The 21,048-nt window shown below is 39.2% G+C and overlaps 1 protein-coding gene across 3 annotated transcripts in view; it reads left to right on the top strand.

Moving 5' to 3' along the window:
• The window catches only part of TWSG1 (twisted gastrulation BMP signaling modulator 1), a 70,392-nt gene extending 50,425 nt beyond the window's left edge, over positions 1–19,967 (top strand). The window contains exons 4-6 of one of the 3 annotated variants that reach the window (XM_054672033.2): positions 6,544–6,666; positions 13,835–14,101; positions 16,892–19,967. In XM_054672033.2, the coding sequence (XP_054528008.1) occupies positions 6,544–6,666; positions 13,835–14,101; positions 16,892–17,073 (572 nt within the window). In that variant the 3' untranslated portion in view covers positions 17,074–19,967. Of the gene's footprint in view, positions 1–6,543; positions 6,667–13,834; positions 14,102–14,268; positions 14,703–16,891 lie in introns of those variants that run through there. The other 2 variants (XM_063795935.1, XM_001138675.6) reach the window with 2 other exon arrangements.
• Positions 19,968–21,048: the final 1,081 nt, after the last annotated feature.

Genomic DNA, 21,048 nt, shown 5'->3' with positions numbered 1-21,048 from the left:
ATGAACCATACATCTCAGCTTTGGTTTCTTCTTGTCCTCATCACTGGAAAGTTCTAACTTTTGGGGAAGTTAACCATATTTAGAAAAAACAAAAGGAGGCTGGGCATGGTGGCTGGGAGTAGTGGCTCACACCTGTAATCCCAGCACTTTGGGAGGCCAAGGCAGGCAGATCACTTGAAGCCAGGAGTTCAAGACCAGCTTGGCCAACATGGTGAAACCCTGTCTCTATTAAAAATACAAAAATTAGCTAGGTGTGGTGGCGCATGCCTGTAGTCCCAGCTACTCAAGAGGCTGAGACAGGAGAATCACTTGATCCCAGGAAGCGGAGGTTGCAGTGAACCGATATCGGGCCACTGCACTCCAGCCTAGGTGACAGAGTGAGACGCTGTCTCAAAAAAAAAAGGCTGGGTGCGGTGGCTCACACCTATAATCCCAGCACTTTGGGAGGCTGAGGCGGGCAGATCACCTGAGGTCAGGAGTTCGCCTGGCCAACATGGTGAAAACTTGTCTCTACTAAAAATAAAAAAATTAGCTGGGCGTGGTCGTGGGTGCCTGTAATCCCAGTTACTCCTAGGAGTCCAAGGCAGGAGAATTGCTTGAACCCAGGAGACAGAGATTGCAGTGAGCTGAGATCATGTGACCGCACTCCAGCCTGGGTGACAGAGTAAGACTCTGTCTCAAAAAAAAAAAACAAAAACAAAAACAAAAAAAAAGTCTGTTGGAAAAATAATAAATTAAGAGAGGCTGGGAAAAGAAAAAGAAATAACAAGAGGCTCTCCCCAACAAACTCTCAGCAACTTTAGATAACCAATAACAAAAAGGTTGAGGTGAACCACTTAATATCAAAATATGTCTTACATGCAATGACTAAATATACAAGTTTGAAGAACAGAAAGACCAGTATGGCTAGATGTTTGTAAATAAGGGGAAGGGTAGAGAAAGATGAGTGAGAGAGGTAGGTCAGGACCAGGTCTTGGAGACCATGGAAAGGAGTTTGGATTATATCCTAAGTATAATGGAAACTCATTGGAGAGTGTATGGTGGTGATATCCGAATTACACGTTTTTTGTTTGTTTGTTTGTTTGTTTTTTGAGATGGAGTCTTGCTCTGTCACCCAGGCTGGAGTGCAGAGGTGTGATCTTGGCCACTGCAAACTCCGCCTCCCAGGTTCAAACGATTCTCCTGCCTCAGCCTCCTGAGTGGCTGAAATTACAGGTGTGCACCACCACACCCAGCTAATTTTTGTATTTTTAGTAGAGACAGGTTTTCACCATGTTGGCCAGGCTGGTCTCGAACTCCTGACCTCATGATCCACCCACCTCGGCCTCCCAAAGTGCTGGGATTACAGGCATGAGCCACTGCACCCGGCCTTGAATTACACTTTTAAATGATCATTCTGACTTTTATATGGAGGTAGATTTAAGGATGTAAAGAGAAGAAACAAATTAGGAGACTGTTGCAGTAGTTCAAGTAACAGATTATGGTGGATTTGATTAGGATTACTGATAGCAGTGGAAAAGGTGGAGCTCAGATTCTGAAAATATTTTGGAGGGAAACTGTCAGAGTTTGGTTTGAATTGGATATAAGATCTGAGAAAAGGGAGGAATTAAAGTTGACCTATGAGGTAGCTAAAGTGGGGTGGATTTACAAATCAATATCATTAAGGAATTGAAATTTCAGCCAGAGTGTTGAGTGAATCTTTGATGTGAATATTGAAATTGTCAAGAATGACAGTGGGTCCAGTGGTGGAAATGAGATAGTGATCCAGGTATTGAAGTTACTAGTAAGTAGGGGAGAAATGGCTGAGTATACAAAGATAATAGCCAAAAGGAGGGAAAAGGAATGGTAACATTAAATAATGTGTGTTTTAAAGGAGCTGGAGTTTTCTAAAGAGAATGGAAGACAGTTTAAAATCCATTAAACAATTGTGTTTCCAAATTCAGTCAAAATGTAATGGGGGCTTGGTCTAGGATGATAGCAGAGGAGATGAAGAGAGGTGGCCTCATTAGAAAAATAATTACAAGGTTAAACTCGATTAAATTTGGTGACAGTTTGGAAATGGGAACTGAGGGGTGATGGGAGCCAGGAATAACCTCTAGGCTTCTGTTTATGTGACTGGATAAATTGTGACAGGGAGCCAAGATAAGCTTATCTAAGACCCAGGTATGTTAGGGAAGATGACTGAGACAGTTGAATTTGAGGGGCCTATAAGGTTCTCAAGTGGCGATGTTCTGTAGGAAGTTGGATACAAATATCTGGAAGAAATGGATCAATGGATGAGTAGATTGATATGCAGGTAATGGTTGATCACATTTTCCAACTCCTTCAAGTTAATGTGACTTCTGGTTCAATATGATGGTCTAAATTCACATATTTTCTTCCCTTCCACTTAGGATGCCAGTAAAATGAAATAAAGGGATAAGATTGGAAATAACTCTAAAAACAAAGATAAATAAAAGGAACAATTGTAATTTGAGTCTGCATCAGATATCTAAAAGGAAAGACAAATGTGCTTTCCCTTTTTTTTTTTTTGGAGACAAAGTCTTGCTCTGTCGCCCGGGCTGGAGTGCAGTGGCTCAACCTTGGCTCACTGCAACCTCCGCCTCCTGGGTTCAAGCTATTCTCTTGCCTCAGCCTCCCGAGTAGCTGGGACTACAGGCACATGCCACCATGCCTGGCTAATTTTTGTATTTTTAGTAGAGATGGGGTTTCACCCTGTTGGCCAGGCTGGTCTTGAACTCCTGATCTCAGGTGATCCACCTGCCTCAGCCTCCCAAAGTGCTGGGATTTACAGGCATGAGCCACCACACCCGGCCCAGATGTGCTTGCTCTTTAGTAAACAGATTGGAAGGAACACCAAAACAAATTGCATAAAAGGGGGTTATGGTGAGAGTATGAGTGACCTTCCCGGCTAAACCCCAAAGAGGCTCCAGTTGCAGCTTTATGGAGTGTGGGTGTGAGAAATGAATTTGAAAATAGCAAGATTATTTGAAGATCTGTCTGTAGAACAGCTGTATGATTTGATAACCAATTCCCTCCTCCATTCGTCAGAAAAAGTTCCAAGTAATTAAGAAGTTTCTCTAGGAAAAAGAAATTGGAGAATTTCTTTCTAGAGAAATTGAAGGGAACTAGCTGAAAAGAAGTAGGGCCACTGATGTGTTGTTGGTACCCAGGCAAGGCCTCCTCATTCAGGCATTGTAGGGAGGGAAGGTGTCTCCAGCCTAATGACTAGATGCGAAAGAAAAATAGAATAAGTGTAGCTTAAAAGAAAGAACGAAGTAAAAAGCAGACCAAGGAGGAAATATTTAGGACATAAAAGAAATCTTTTAAAAACTGATTGTTATCTTTTAGAAAAAGTTAACAAAATATCATGTCTGTATTATGAAAAACAATCAGAATAAGAAAGCTTTTGCAAATTTAAAATTCAAATGGGGCCGGGCATGGTGGCTCACACCTGTAATCCCAGCACTTTGGGAGGCCAAGGCGGGTGGATCACCTGAGGTCAGGAGTTCGAGACCAGCCTGGCCAATATGGCGAAACCCCAACTCTACTAAAAATACAAAAATTAGCTAGGTGTGGTGGCGCATGCCTGTAGTCCCAGCTACTCAGGAGGCTAAGACAGGAGAATCGCTTGATCCCGGGAGGCGGAGGTTGCAGTGAGCCGAGATCGTGCCACTGAAGCCTGAGCAACACAGCGAGAATCTGTCTCAAAAAAAAACAAAAAAAAAAAGCCGAGTGTGGTGGCTCACACCTGTAATCCCAACGTTTTGGGAGATCGAGGCGGGCAGATCACCTGAGGTCAGGAGTTCGAGACCAGCCTGGCCAACATGGTGAAACCGCGTCTCTACTAAAAATACAAAAATTAGCCGGGCGTGGTAGTGGTCATCTGTAATCCCAGCTATTCAGGAGGCAGGAGAATTGCTTGAACCCAGGAGGCGGAGCTTGCAGTGAGCCAAGATCACACCACTGCACTGCAGCCTGGGTGACAGAGCAAGACTCCATCTCAAAAAAAAAAAAAAATCAATTGGAAAAATAATAAGAGAGTCTGAAAATATTATTGGAGTGTCATAGAATATAGTGAAAACAGGCAGATAATATAACAGGGAAAGAATAGGCACTCCAGAAGAATTTAAAAAAAAGAAAAAAGGAAGGAGGGAAGAAATTATTGAATAGTAGAAGAAAAATTACCAAAGCTGAGAAAAAAAACAGTGAGTCCTTAGGTTGAAAGAGCCTTCAGAATGCTGAGCAAGATGAGTGAAAAAAGACCTACATGTGGCACATCTTCACAAAATTTTACAACTTCTAGGTTAAAAAATATTCTAAAATATTTCAGAAAGAATAATAGAGTTTGTATACAAGAAGTTAAAAATCACACTGCCATCAGACTTCTCATCAGTATCACTGGGCCAATGACTTAAGTGGTTGGTGGGAAAACTATTTTGACCTGTCAAATTATCAGGAATGTGAATGTAAAATAGAAACATTTTTAGACAAATAAGAACTCAAAGTTTACTTCTCACCTACCGTTTCTAAAAGAATTAGTAGGATCAATCAAACAAAACAGGATAGAAAACCATGAAAGATAACAACATGGGTTGAAGGAAGCAATAGCTTTAACCAGGAGTTCAGTTAAGGATAGCTGCAGAATGATAAGCACACAGGAGGCATGGGATGAAGCATCCTGACTGAAGCAGTAAGTGAAGAGAAGAAAGAAACTGGGTTCAAGCATATCATTGAGAAGCAGAATAAGTTTTCAAGATATGCTGAAACATTTTTGTGTGCTACAGAGAAAGAAAATTCCAAGCATAGAAATGCCAAGAAAAAACAAAACTGAACAAGAAAATAATTCTCCATAAAGGAATTAAATTTGGCGTTAATTTTTTATTATAAAAATATTGAAATATACACAGAAGTGGAGAGAATAGCATAATGAACTATATATCCCTCACGCAGGTTCAGCAGTGGTCCAGAATATGCCACATTCACTTTATCCTTTTTTATTTCTTTGCTAAAGTATTTAAAAGCAAATTGCAGGCCGGGCGCGATGGCTCATGTGTAATCCCAGCACTTTGGGAGTCCGAGGTGGGCAGATCACCTGAGGCCAGGAGTTTGAGACCAGCCTAGTTAAAATGGCAAAACTTCATCTCTACTAAAAATACAAAAAAAAAATTAGCTGGATGTGGTGGCGGGTGCCTGTAGTCCCAGCTACTCGGGAGGCTGAAGCAGGAGAATCACTTGAACCCAGGAGGTGGAGGCTGCAGTGAGCCGAGATCGTGCCATTGTACTCTAGTCTGGGCAACAAGAGTGAAACTCTGTCTCAAAAAAAAAAAAAAAGCAAATTGCAGACAGCAAATACTTTTTACCCCTACTTTCTTTCAGTGTCAATCTCTAAAAAAAGGTGGATATTGACTTTTCTAATCATAATGCTGTTGTAACACCTAACAAAATTAACAATAATTTCTTGGTGAAATCTAAAATTCAGTTCATGATCAGGTTTCTCCAGATGTCTCAGTGTTTTTACAGTTCACTTGTTCAAATTAATTCAAAATTCTTGTATTGAATCTGCTTGTTGTGTTTTTCATCCAGATTGACCCTCCTTTCATTTCTGTCATGCCACTTGACAATGAAGGAACTGTATCAGTTGACCTATAGAATAGCCCACATTCCGGATTTGACTGCTTCCTGTGGTATCCTTTAACTTGTTCCTCTGCCCCTCTGTATTTCTAGTTATTTGAAGTTAACTATAAGAAAATGATTAGATTTAGGTTTAATATTTGTTGGCAAGAACATCTCTCAGGTCATGCCATGTGAAATGTAGCATGGTTTTCACTGTTTTATGAAGTTCAAAGAAAAGTTCACTTTATCTCAAAATCAGAAGTATTGTCCTTTGACAATATGACATTGAACAAGGAAGTCCTACCATACTGCCTCTTCTGTCATAAACAGTTTTCATAGGATTATGTTAAGGTAACTACTTTTACTGGTTTTCAACCTTTAGAATCAATGTATGAGACAAGGCTGCATTGTGAATTTGCTACAGAATATGGTTATCAAGTTTGTCATATAGAATTTGGAGAAGTTGGCTAGGGAAAGTGGAAAAGACCTTAGTATCTTTATCAGCAAATCAGGGACATCAGGTTTACTAGTTTTAGTGCAGTATATTGAGATTTAAATTATGAATGTTTTTGTCCTAAATTTGTTAAATGCACAAAACTGCCCCCAAATTGTTTTGATATAATGAAATATCTGATAATGAGCTTTCATTTATTTATTTGTTTGTTTTTTAGAGACAGGGTCTCACGAGTTACCCAGGCTGGCCTGGAACTTTTGGGCTCTGTCAGTCTTCCTGCCTCAGCCTCCCAAGTGACTGGGACTACAGACGTGTGTCACCATGCCTGGCTGAAATTTCTTTAAAGTCTTCAGTAGATGTTAAATTTAGCTTTTATAACATTTGAACTCAGTTGTTTACCTTCAACTCTATTTACTAATTTTTTTGTGTGTTTGTTTTTTGGCTTTTTGTTTGTTTGTTTGTTTGTTTTTGAGATGGAATTTCACTCTTGTTGCCCAGGCTGGAGTGCAGTGGTGCAATCTTGGCTCACCGCAACCTCCACCTCCCGGGTTCAAGCGATTCTCCTGCCTCAGCCTCCCGAGTAGCTGGGATTACAGGTATGCACCACCATGCCAGGCTAATTTTGTGTTTTTAGTAGAGACAGGGTTTCTCCATGTTGGTCAGGCTGGTCTCGAACTCCTGACCTCAGGTGATGTGCCCGCCTCAGCCTCCCAAAGTGCTGAGATTACAGGTGTGAACCACTGTACCTGGCCACTAATTTTTATTTATAAATTTGGCAGAAGACTATATTATGTATAGTTGTATAATATGAGCATTCTAAGTATTATTTGCTTTTTGATACCACTTAAAGATTACGTATGGATGTAGTTATTAGAAAGAGTAGTAGACATGAAATCAGGAGGCTACATCATGATCTTGGCTCTGATCCTAGATGACATAATATTGGACAAGTCATTTGACTTATCTGCACCTATTTCTTCTTTTTATGAATAAAGGGATCAGATTTGATCATTTAATCCATGATCCTGTCATACAACCTAAGTTATTCAAGTTCAGCTGTATTGAAAAATGTGATGAAGAGCACACACAACTTTGTTCTCCTCAGCTCTTGCCATGATCCTTAAACTAACAAAATGAGGAAATAGATGGCTTTTTTTCTCCTCCCTGAATTTATAAAAACAGGAATTTATAAATTTGGTTTAACTTTTTTAACTTTTAATCTGAGGAAGAAGTGAAACTCCATCTTACACCTAATAGATGCGAAACAAAAATGAAACATAATTTAGCTTTCAAAAGTATAGCCATACCCCATGGAAATATTGCTGATTTGGTTCCAGATCACTGCAGTAAAGTGAAGGTCCCAATAAAGTGAGTCACGCAAATACTTTGGTTTCCCAGTGCATATAAAAGTTATTTTACACTATAGTGTAGTTTATTAAGTGTGCAATTTTATTATGTCTTAAAAAATACATACCTTAAATACAAAATACTTTATTGTTTAAAAAATGCAAAAAATCATCTAAGCCTTCAGGCAGTTGTAATCTTTTTGCTGGTGGAGGCTCTTGCCTAGATCTTGATGGCTGCTAATTGATCAGGCTGGTGGTTGCTGAAGGCTGGAGTGTCTGTGACAGTTTCTTTCTTCTTCTTTTTTTTTTTTTTTGAGATGGAGTCTCGCTCTGTCGCCCAGGCTGGAGTGCAGTGGCGCGATCTCAGTTCACTGCAACCTCCGCCCCCCAGGTTCACGCCATTCTCCTGCCTCAGCCTCCCAAGTAGCTGGGACTACAGGTGCCCACCATCATGCCCGGCTAATTTTTTGTATTTTTAGTAGAGACGGGGTTTCACCACATTAGCCAGGATGGTCTCGATCTCCTGATCTCATGATCCGCCCCCGTCAGCCTCCCAAAGTGCCGGGATTACAGGCGTGAGCCACTGCGCCCAGCCTTCTTTCTTCTTTTTTTAAATAGAGATGGAGTCTCACTATGTTGCCTAGACTGGTCTCAATTTCCTGGCCTCAAGCAATCCTCCAGCCTTAGTCCCCCAAAGTGCTGAGATTACAGGCATGAGCCATCACACTGGCTGGCAGTTTCTTAAAATATGGTAACACTGAAGTTTGCTGCATCAGTTGACTCTTCCTTTCATGAAATAGCTCTCTGTTACATGTCATGCTATTTGATAGTATTTTACCCACAGTAGAACTTCTTTCAAAATTAGGCCGGGTGCAGTGGTTCATGTCTATAAACCCAGAGCTTTGGAAATCTGAGACAGGAGGATAGCTTCAGGCCAGGAGTTTGAGACAAGCCTGGACATCATAGTGAGACCCCATCTCTACAAAAAATGGAAAAAATTAGCTGGGCGTGGTGGTGCACACCTCTAGACCTAGCTACTTGGGAGGCTTAGGTGGGAGGATCCACTTGAATCCAAGAGTTCAATGCTGCAGTGAGTTATGATTGTGCCACTACACTCCAGCTCGGGTGATAGAGTAAGACTCTCTCTCAATAAATAAAAATAAAAAATTGGAGTCAATCCTGAAACCCTGCACTGCTTTAACAACTAGGTTTATGTAATATTCTAAATCCTTTGTGGTCATTTCAACAATGTTTATAGCATTTTCACTAGGAGTAGATTCCATCTCAAGAAACACTTCCTTTGTTCATCCATAAGAAGCAACTCCTCATTTGTTCAAGTTTTAGAATGAGATTGCAATAATTCAGTCACATCCTCAGACTCCGCTTCTAATTCTAGTTGTTTTGCTATTTCCACTACATTTTCAGTAATTTTCTCCACTGAAGTCTTGAACCCCTCAAAGTCATCCATGAATGTTGTACTCAACTTCTCTTCTAAACTCCTGATAATGTTGATAGTTTAACATCCTCCCATGAATCATGAATGTTCCTAATGGCATCTAGAATGGTGAATCCTTTCCAGAAGGCTTTCAATTTAGTTTGCCCAGATCCGTCAGAGGAATCATGTCTATGGCAGCTATAACCTTACAAGATATATTTCTTGTCAGAATACAACCACAACAGTTATCAATTGAGCTTGCATATGGAGGCACTTCCTGCTGCTGCAAGACAATTACGATAGTAACATCAAAGATTAGTAATCACAGATCACCATAACAGTTATAATAATAATGAAATGTTTGAAATATTGCAAGAATTACCAAAATGTGACACAGAGACACAAAGTGAGCACATGCTATTGGGAAAATGGCACTGATAGATATATTTCTGAGATAATATGACTTGCAAGTTGAAATGACTCCCTCAACCTTGGGTTTCAGAACAGCTGCTGTGTTAGCAGGAATGAAAGCAACATTAATCCCCTTGTACGTCTTCATCAGAGCTCTTGAGTAACCAGGTACATTGTCAATGAGCAGTAATATTTGAAAGGAATCATTTTTTCTGAAAAGTAGGTCTCAACAGTAGACTTAAAATATTTAGTAAACCATGCTATAAACAAATGTGCTGTCATCCAGGCTTTGTTGTTCCATTTCTAGGGTACAGGCAGGGTAGATTTAGCATAAATCTTATGGATGCCCTAGGGTTTTTGGAATGGTAAATTAGCATTGGCTTCAACCCAAAGTTACCAGCTGCATTAGCCCCCAACAACATAGCCTGTTCTTTGAAGCTTTTGAAACCAGGCATTGACTTCTTTCTAGCTAGGAAAGTCCTAGATAGCATCATCTTACAATAGAAGGTTGTTTCATCTACATTGAATATCTGTTGTTTGGTGTAGCCACCTTCACCAGTGACTTAGCTGGATCTTCTGAATAACCTGCTGCAGTTTATACATCAGCACTTGCTGCTTCTCGTTGCACTTTTATGTTATAGAGATGGCTTCTTTCCTTAAACCTCATGAACCAATCTCTGCCAGCTTCAGACTTTTATTCTGTAGCTTCTTTACCTCTCTCAGCCTTCACATAATTGAAGAGAGGGCCTTGCTCTGGATTGAACTTTAAGGGAATATTTTGGCTGGTTTGATCTATCCAGACCACTCAAACTTTCTCCATATCAGCAATAAGGCTGTTTCACTTTCTTAGCATCCATGTGCTCAGAGTAACACTTTTCATTTCCTTCAAGAACTTTTCCCTTGCATTCCCAACTAGGCTGTTTGGCACAAGTGGCCTAGCTTTTGGCCTGTGTTAGCTTTCAACATGCCATCTTCACTAAGCTTTCTTCTTCTTTTTCTTTTTTTTGGCTTAAAAAATACTGGGTTATTTGTTTGTTGTTTGTTTACTGTGAAAGAGAGCATACAGACATTTCTAACTTTTTTAATTTAAAGTGAGAGACGTGAACACTTGGAGACCATAGTACGCTTACTAATTGGTCTTATTTCAATATTGCTGTGTCTCAGGGAAAAGGAGGCCAAAAGAGAGGGAGAGATACAGGAGAATGACCAGTTGGTGGAGCAGTCAGAATACAACCACAACAGTTATCAGTTGAGCTTGCATATGGAGGCACTTCCTGCTGCTGCAAGACAATTACAATGGTAACATCAAAGATTAGTAATCACAGATCGCCATAACAGTTATAATAATAATGAAATGTTTGAAATATTGCAAGAATTACCAAAATGTGACACAGAGACACAAAGTGGGCACATGCTATTGGGAAAATGGCACTGATAGACTTGCTCAGAGCAGGGTTGCCACAAACCTTCAATTTATAAAACACATAGCATCTATGAAGTCCAGTAAAATATAGCGCAATAAAATAAGGTATGCTTATATAATGCTCACAAAAAGAAACACAGAGGGTTCTGTTCCAGTAACTATTGCTACTAAACAAGCTACACCAAAACATAGTGGCTTAAAAGAACAAGAATCATTTCCTTAGCTCCCAAATCTGCATTTGGGGCTGAGTTTTGTGGGGATACCTCCTCTCTGATCCGCTTGGTGTCAGCTGGGACAGCTTGAAGGCTGGGGCTGATTAAACACTGTGTCAACTTGCCCCTTTATAGCAAAACTCACTGAAAAAGTTTTCTATACTCTGTCTCTGATTCTCTCCTGCCATTTTTCTCCTTTTAAAATTATTTTTATTTCCATCTATTTATTTTTTTTAGAGACTGGGTCTCACTCTGTCACCCAGGCTGGAGTGCAGTGGCACAGTCATAGTTCACTGCAACCTTGAATTCCAGGGCTCAAGTGATCCTCCCACTTCAGCCTCCTGAGTAGCTGGGACTACAAGCACGCATCATCATGCTCAGCTAATTTTTTTGTTTGTTTTGATAAAGACAGAGTCTCACTATATTGTCCTGGCTGGTCTTGAACTCCTAGCTTGAAGCAATCCTCTCACCTCTGCGTCTCAAAGTGCTGGGATTAAAGGCATGAGCCATGATGTCTGACCTAAAATTATTTTTTAATAATTCATTTTGAAATAATCTCAAATATAGAGAAATTTGCCAGAAGGATAAAAAGATTTATATTTTCCCTCACCCAGATTCCCCAGTTATTAATACAGCCACTATGGAAAACAGTATGGAGCATCCTCAAAAAACCACAAATAGAACTACCATATCCAGCAATCCCATTACTATACATTTATCCTAAGGAAAGGAAATCAGTATATCGAAGAGACATCTGCACCTCTGTGTTTATTGCAGCAGTAGTCACAATTGCCAAAATGTGGAGTCAACCTAGGTGTCCAACAACAGATGAATGCATAAAGAAAATGTGGTATTTATACTCAATGGAATGCTATTCATCCACAAAAAAGCATGAAATTCTGTCATTTATGCCAACATAGATGGAACTGGAGGACATTATGTTAAGTGAAATAAGCCAGGAACAGAAAGTTAAACACCACATGCTCTCGTTCTCACTCATATGTGGAAGTTAGAAAAGAGTTCATTCCATGCGAGTAAAAAGTAGAACGGAGGATGGTAGAGGTTGAGAAGGATAGGAGGGTAGGGGGAACAGGAGGATAGAGAGATATTTGTTAAAGGATATAAGATTACAGCTAGATAGGAGGAATGAGTTCTCTAGTGTTCTGTAGTTCTATAGGATGACTATAGTTAACAATAATGTATTATACATTTCAAATAGCTAGAAGAAGGATATTGAATGTTCCAACACAAAAATGTTTGAGATGGTGGATGTGTTAATTACCCAGATCTGATCATTATTCATGATTGTATTGAATCATCACTGTAACTCATAAGTATAATTATTATGTCAATTTACAAAAACATTTTATCATTGCATTTGCTTCATTGCTCAATACCCTTCCTCTCCCTACAGACACACACACACGCGTGAATGCACACACACGCACGCACACACATGATCATTCATGTTTTTTTGAATCTTTGCAAAGCAAGCTTTACAATGTCCCATTACCACTAAACACTCCAGTCTATATTTTCAAACAACAAAGATATTCTCCTAAAAACTGGCATACAGCCCTCCAAATCAGGAAGCCAATATCAATATAACATTGCTACCCAATCCACAAACCCCATTCAGTGTCACCAGCTGTCCCAATGGTACCTCTTCTTTCTTTCTGGCCCAGTGTCCTATCCACGAACATGTGATGCGTTTAGTAGTTATGTTTCTTCAGACTCATTCAATCTGAAGCAGTCCTTTAGTCTTTCTCTTGACAGTGTTAAAGAGTACAGACCTTGATTATACAGGATTTCCCTCAGCCTTGATGTACCTGATGTTTACTTGTGACCAGACTTATGTCACACATTCTTGGCAACATCACCACCTCCCATCACTGGTGATGTTAACTTTGATCTTCTGATCATATTGGTGCCCGCCAATCTTCTCCACATTAAAGTCATTATTAATGACCTTTTGTAAGTGATTAGTATTTTGTGGAGAACTTTCCAAGAATACATCAGTATGTTCTTATCTAACAGTCACCCATCAGACTTAATATCCATTGACCATTCCCATCCGAATCAAACCCCTGTGATAGTGCCAAATGGTGATTTTCTGTTTCCTTTCTTCTACATTTATCAGTTGGTAAGGAATATCATTCCCTTCTCTTGTATTTATTTATATATAAGAACTCATTGATTCTTGTTTTGTTTACAAGATGGTAATCCATTTTTATTGATTGATTGATTGATTGACATGGGGTTGCCCAGGCTAGAGTCCAGTGGTACAATGATAGCTTACTGCTGCCTTATCTCCTGGGCTCAAGAAATCCTCCCGCCTCAGCCTCCCAAGTAGCTGGGGCTACAGGCATGCACCACCACACCCAGCTAATATTTTTTATTTTTTGTAGAGATGATGTTTTGCTATGTTGCCTAAGCTGGTATCAAACTCCTGGGCTGAAGTGATCCTCCCACCTTGGCCTCCCAAAGTGCTGGGATTATAGGCGTGAGCCACTGCGCTCAGCTTATTATTATTTTAATGCTCAAATTGTCTATTAGCCAGTAGGAGCCCCTTCAGTTGTCCTCCTGTGTCTCTTCAGCATGTCCCATCATTCATGGTGCACTTCCTTACTTTCTGGCACAAATGTGTTCCTGGCTCATTTTGTACTTTCCTGACCCAGCCTTCAAATCAGTCTTTCCTCCAAGGAGCTCTGGTTCCTATTATGTATTTAAAAAACAAGATCTGAGCGTTCAGTATGCTTGAAGCTACTGGGGTAGAATATCATCATTTAGGCTCACCCAGCCAAAAAAAAAAAAAAAAAAAAAAAAAGCTAGGAAAATATCCATGTGTAATCCTAGAAGTTACATAATTTTAATGTGTTATAGCTCTGATTGCAAGGCAGTAACTAACAAAATCTTATGATATTACCCCCAACCCAGGTATGTGTAATCCTCGAAATTATAGTGACACACCTCCAACTTCAAAGAGCACAGTGGAGGAGCTGCATGAACCGATCCCTTCTCTCTTCCGGGCACTCACAGAAGGAGATACTCAGTTGAATTGGAACATCGTTTCTTTCCCTGTTGCAGAAGAACTTTCACATCATGAGAATCTGGTTTCATTTTTAGAAACTGTGAACCAGCCACACCACCAGAATGTGTCTGTCCCCAGCAATAATGTTCACGCGCCTTATTCCAGTGACAAAGGTAACTGCCAACAGTTGACTTTTTCCATTCCGCCCCCTCATGTGGTCTGTCCATGTAATCTATAAAACCTATATAAGACCATCTTTTGGAGCAGCTTTTTGGTTTTGAATTTGTATCATCTCACATAAATTCTAGACTCAATAACCCTGATCCCATCATATCTACAGGCACATGCCAGAAGGATAAGAGAAAAAAAAATATCTCCGATCCTTGAGTAGATAAAGAGGCATGTCAGCTGGGCGTGGTGGCTCATGCCTGTAATCCCAGCACTTTGGGAGGCCGAGGCAGGTGGATCACGAGGTCAAGAGTTCGAGACCAGCCTGACCAACATGGTGAAACCCCGTCTCTACTAAGAATACAAAAATTAGCCGGGTGTGGTGGCGGGCGCCTGTAGTCTAGCTACGAGGGAGTCCGAGGCAGGAGAATTGCTTGAACCTGAGAGTCGGAGGTTGCTGTGAACCAAGATCGCACCACTGCACTCCAGCCTGGGTGGCAGAGCAAGACTCCGTCTCACCAAAAAAAAAAAGATAAAGAGGCATGTCAGCATATTGTCAGAATTCCTCCATACTCCTGGCAGCAGAGGCTGTACTGTATTGGAAAATAGATAATTGCTCCTAATTCTGGTATTTATTTGTGCTAGGCTTTATTCTGTTCATAAGATAGCAACAATGCTGCTTCTCTAATAAAATATTGCTCATTGTCAGGTAACATTCAGAGTATCCCATGAAGTCAGATTTTTATAATAGCACCCGTACCAAAATGATGCCAAAGTCATTAGCTAAATTTCTTTATAAGCAAGTCGGTATTCCAGACATCTCATTTCCAGGCATAAACTAACCCCAGCCAGTTCTCTGCAAATGGGTGCTGTTGGTCAGAAAAGGAATTAAGTGAGAAAATAACTTATACAAATTACAGAAGCATATTTAAGAGCATTTATTAGTGAAGATAGGTCATATCATAATTTTGGAATGTAAAGAGCATGTGACTTTTATAAAATCTTTGATATTTTTTGACAAAAGGCACCATATAATTTTACTGTGGAAGCATAAAGCACTTATGAAAATTGCAATTATTTCTTAAAACATGAGGTGAATTATGTATAAATAGTATAATTTGTACTCTTACTTGACTATTAGTTGTGCCCTCCATTACATTCCTACCTATATAAAACAGTGCGGGCCGGGTGCGGTGGCTCACGCCTGTAATCCCAGCACTTTGAGAGGCTGAGGCGGGCACATCACCTGAGGTCGGGAGTTTGAGACCAGCCTGACCAACATGAGAAACCTCGTCTCTACTAGAAATACAAAATTAGCTGGGCGTGGTAGCACATGCCTGTAATCCCAGCTACTTGGGAGGCCGAAGCAGGAGAATCGCTTGAGCCTGGGAGGTGGAGGTTGTGGTGAGCCGAGATCGCGCCATTGCACTCCAGCCTGGGCAAATAGAGCAAAACTCCATCTCAAAAAAAAAAAAAAAAAAAAAAAAAACCAAGAAAACAAAAAACAGTGTGAGCTTCGAACATTAATAGTAAAAGGCAAAACAGCTTCTGTTAAATGACAGTGTAAGATTTCTTATTCCCTTTTAGGTTAAAGTACTTTGTAAAACAAATGCTAGATTTTGGAAAACATTAGAAACATATGGAATGCAATAATAATATGTTTTGTTATCATTTTCTCCATTATTAAAATGTAAGTAATCAACATAACAGATATTAAATAATAATTCATAAATTTTGCTCAAAGATTATTTAAATTTATGAAGCAATTAGCAAGAAGCTAATTCCTGGAAACTCCAGCTGTCTTCAAGACACAACTAAAGTTTTTTCTCTGTGACATCTTTCCTGGGCACCTATTCCCCCAGATAGAGTCAGTCTCTTTCTACTGCTCCTCCTGCATTTGCAGGTTTTTGTTTGTTTGTTTGTTTGTTTTTTGAAATGGAGTTTCACTCTTCTTGCCCAGGCTGGAGTGCAATGGCGCAATCTCGGCTCACTGCAACCTCTGCCTCCCAGGTTCAAGTGATTCTCCTGCCTCAGCCTCCCAAGTAGCTGGGGTTACAGGCACCCACCACCATGCCCGGTTAATTTTTTTCATTTTTAGTAGAGACAGGGTTTCGCCATGTTAGCCAGGCTGGTTGCAAACTCCTGGCCTCAGGTGATCCACCTGCCTCGGCCTCCCAAAGTGTTGGGATTACAGGCTTGAGCTACCATGCCTGGCCTGCATTTGCAGTTCTATTTGTTGTCTGTTTTTAACTTATGGATCTATCATTTTCTACTTAGTTCTGTGGATTCTCTGATTCCTCTACTAAAAATATAAAAATTAGCCGGCTGTGGTGGTGCATGCTTGTAATCCCAGCTACTCGGGAGGCTGAGGCAGAGAATCACTTGAACCTGGGAGGCGGAGGCTGCAGTGAGCCAAGATCGCACCACTGCACTCCAGCCTGGGTGACAGAGTGAGACTCCATCTCAAAAAAAAGGAAATGCCCAGTTTAAAAGCACAGCTGTATAACATAGCAAATGTTTTTAAGCCCAATAATCCAACTTTTCGATCAAAGCCTGAAATCTAATAAAAGAAGCTAAGGAAGCCCTTTGTCTTCTTCAGATGGAGTGGGAGAATCTGACTTCCTTCTCAACGTAATTAATAAATGAAGATCTTTTTTCCTGTACCTCATCTTTGTCATGTACAGACCAGTAATAAGAGAACTAAGATAAATAACTGTTAATATTCAACTAGGTAATCAAGCATTTTTTTGTTTTTCTTCTTTCTTGCCCTGAAATCTTAAATTTTTGTTTTTCAGAACACATGTGTACTGTGGTTTATTTTGATGACTGCATGTCCATACATCAGTGTAAAATATCCTGTGAGTCCATGGGAGCATCCAAATATCGCTGGTTTCATAATGCCTGCTGCGAGTGCATTGGTCCAGAATGTATTGACTATGGTAGTAAAACTGTCAAATGTATGAACTGCATGTTTTAAAGAAGACAAATGCAAACCAAAGCAACTTAGTAAAATAATAGGTTTAAAAAGTTATTCTGTAAGTCTGTTGGTTGTATCTTGTATCAGAATCCCAGTAAGTTAAGTTGTAAAGACTTTGGAATAAGTTTCTTTTAAAAATATGACATAGCCAGTGATGTGTTTAATTATATAACTGTTCTTACTGATTTTATTGCCCCCTAGCAATAAGCCCTTTCCTTTGAATACATGTACAACTTTGGTCATATGAGAAGCAGGTGCGCAGAGAATTCCTTGAAAGATCTGAGGTTTTTAACATGAAGTCTGATGTGGTTTTCCTCTAGCATTCCAAAAGGTTTTTGCTTTGAAAATGTTAGCAGAAGCATGTTGATGTGAATTATGATTTCTTCATGTGCTACTGTTAGCACACTGAGTTTTTATAGTTGCACATCATTCCTCATTGTGCCTTGTTTTATCCATTTTATAAATAGAGTAGATATTTGATATACCACTCTGATAACTCATATAAAAATATCATCATAAAAAGCTTAATTTCATCCCTTTTATGTTGGTTTTAAAAGGTAAATGCTTACCATATTTTATAATTGAGAACTCTTACATAGTAGAATCCATTCTATAATACATGTGTTGACAAAGCTTTAGAGAAAGTTTCCTATTCTCTTCCATTTCCCCTGCCCAAAGTGCTGACATAGGCAGTGATGAAGAATCTTTACCAAGATTTTCAGGGTGTACCTATGAAATTGCTTTAAATGCACTGCTGGGGTAAATAATTAGCAAGCAAAAGCGTTTCTGTGACTTCAGGTACCAGCTTAAAGAGCACTAGGGATGGGGAACGAATGCCAAATCAGACTCCACCTAGAGCACCAGGAAACAGCTTGTACCCTGGTAGGGAAATGGTGTCGCTGAAAGGGGAGGCTGAGCCAGTGCGAGACTGAACTCGTGCAGCCTTAGCCAAGACAAAGCAGTGTTTTTCAGCAGACGGCTGATGGGACAGGAATTGAAGAAGAGAATTGACTCATATGAACAGGACAGGGTGAAAATGCTGGGAATTATAATGGGAAACAAAACTATCTATGTTCATATTTTGTAATATTTCATTTGTTAAGTTTATATCTGGATATAATGTTCTTTTTAAACAAGTATAATCATATCGTCGGAGGTTAAGATTATGAAATTTTAAAATCTCTATTCAAGATGATGTTCACTCCAAATACACTACAGAATTTAGTCAACATTTTATATAATGTTTCAATAAATGTTTCTTTCAATAAAGATACTATGTGCCCTTCATAGTAATAAAATCTCAATCTTTAAGCATGAATCTAAAACATAAATATTTATATTACAGACTCAATTTTACAAAATTGCTAATTGCTCTAGTGCATATTTGAACTACAAGCAACTTTTTAGGAATACCTCTTTATACGTCTACATATTTTAGTATATAAAAATAGATAATGCTCTTGGACACATTTTGTATTATTCATGATCTGAATAGTAGTTAGTTAAAAGATCATTTGTAATATTATGATCAACTGTTATAAATTAAGGTCTTAATACCTTTTCTGCTCTTTCAAATAACTCTAATGAATATTCAAGATATTTTAGCCTTTTAAAAAGTTGAGATTTAGCTCATGGATATATTTTTTGGTAGGGAAACATTAGGGTCTCCTTTTCTTCCTTTTACCTAGAATGCCTCATTTAAAAGTGCCTTGAAAACATTTAGCTCCCCTTCTTCATGAGCACCTGTAGAGCTGAAAGTATTCTGGAACTTTAGACAGAAAGCTGAAAGGAATCTGCAGTCTCCTGCTGCAGTTCAACTCTGCTGTTTTTCAGTCATTTCCTACTGTGAGTGGCTTGATGTTTGTGTGTGTGTTGGCAACATGCCTAATGTTTTCTTAATGATGACAACAAATATTTTAAAACTGCATTTATCATTTTTTAGGTCTTCATTAAATTTTAAAATGTAATATCTGTTTCCCACCCCCTACATTAGGAGGATAATTTCTTAAACCACATTGTTTTAATTGATTTTTCTTATCTTGATTTCTTTCATTAGAAACTATCCCTAAATGTAAAGATCTTTTGCCTTCAAATTTGGCTTATTTTTTCTGATTTATGAGGGTTTGAAAGAAAGAATTCACCTAAAAGATTCCATTTCCAGTTTTATAATGTATTTCAGGTTCTGAATAACAATATTTTTCCAAATTGAAAGTAAATATTCAAGAAGTTGATAGCCTGGTTAAAAGTTAGATCCTGTATTACCATTCTAAGCACATTCACTTCTATATTGAAGTTTTGGTAAAAATTCTTTTTTCTTTTTTAATAAAAAATTAGGTTATTACTTTTTTTATAACCAGATTTTTAAAGCACTAGGTTTTAAATCAATGGGTATCATAAAAGCCATATATAAAAGATCCTTTCTTATAGTAAGACTTGTGCTTGTTAGCAGGTTTTTCTGTTAGTTTTTCCCCCATAACATTTAATTATTACTAAAATTGTATTTACAATAGTGGTGCCAAATCAAATGGTAATTTAAATAAAATCTATTCTGTGTTTATGTAGGGTGGTATAAAAAAGAGGTCTTCATTTAGACATGTGATTTCTAAAATTCCAGAAAGCAAAATTGATAAGATGTTAGAAATTTGAACCATTATTTATAATCAGGGTAGCATTAAAATGGAGAAAAGAAAGTTTTCTGAAAAAATGCAGTAAATATAAGCCACATTTCTAAAGTTTATTTTTATGAAAGCTTCTTTTAAGATTTTGAAATCTATTCTGCATTCCCAAGAGTTTATGTTTATTGTATTTTATATGATCTACAACATATAAAATTGTGTATTTTTCTTTGGTTGTCCCTATTAACAAAAAAGTATTTTAATAAAAAATTGAAATGAGTGAGTCATATTTTTTGTTAACTTCAGCATAGACATAAATTTGACATTCTGTCTAAAGAAGATAGTGTTTAAGTGATCAGCGGGCCGGGTGCGGTGTCACTTTGGGAGGCTGAGGTGGGCAAATCACTTGATCTCAGGAGTTCAAGACCAGCCTGGGCAACGTGGTGAAACCTCGTCTTTACAAAAATAAAAAAATTATCCGGCCATGTTGATGAGAGGTGAAGCCACCTGGACTTCTTGTTTCGAGTGGGGACTTGGAGAACTTTTCTGTCTTACAAGAGGATTGTAAAATGCACCAATCAGTGCTCTGAAGCTAGCAAGAGCATTGTAAAATGCACCAATCAGTGCTCTGTAAAACACACCAATCAGCGCTCTGTAGCTAGCAAGAGGGTTGTAAAATGCACTAATCAGTGCTCTGTAAAACACACCAATCAGCAGGATCCTAAAAGTAGCCAATCGCAGAGAGGATTGAAAAAAGGGCACTCTGATAGGACAGAAACAGAACATGGTGGGGAGGGGCCAATAAGGGAATAAAAGCTGGCCACCCCAGCCAACAGCGGCAACCAGCTCGGGTCCCCTTCCACCCTGTGGAAGCTTTGTCCTTTTGCTCTTCACAATAAACCCTGCTATTGCTCTCTCTTTGGGTCCGTGCCATCTTTAAGAGCTGTAACACTCACTGAGAAGGTCTGCGGCTCCATTCTTGAAGTCAGCAAGACCACGAACCCACCAGCAGGAGCCAACTCCAGACACAGTAATTATGTGCCTGTAGTCCCACCTATTCTAGAGGCTGAGGTGGGAGGATCACTTGAGCCCAGGGAGGCGGAAGCTGCAGTGAGCCCTGATTGTGCCACTGCACCTCTGCCTGGGTGACAGAGCAAGACCCTGTCTTAAAAAACAAACAAACAAAAAAACAATCAGCAAAGAATGTTCTTTTCTCAGGATGTCTCTACAGATTCTCTCAGAACAGATCTTAGAACATTTTGCTGTCTGCTTTTTCATATGCTTTATTCCAATATGGGGGAACCTTTTAAATGAATACTTTACTATTCTGCTTGCTCTGTGGGCCTTCAGATGCCAACCA

Source organism: Pan troglodytes, chromosome 17 (genome assembly GCF_028858775.2).
Source record: "Pan troglodytes isolate AG18354 chromosome 17, NHGRI_mPanTro3-v2.0_pri, whole genome shotgun sequence".
NCBI lineage: Eukaryota > Metazoa > Chordata > Mammalia > Primates > Hominidae > Pan > Pan troglodytes.
This window is presented reverse-complemented; position numbering and strand designations above follow the sequence as displayed.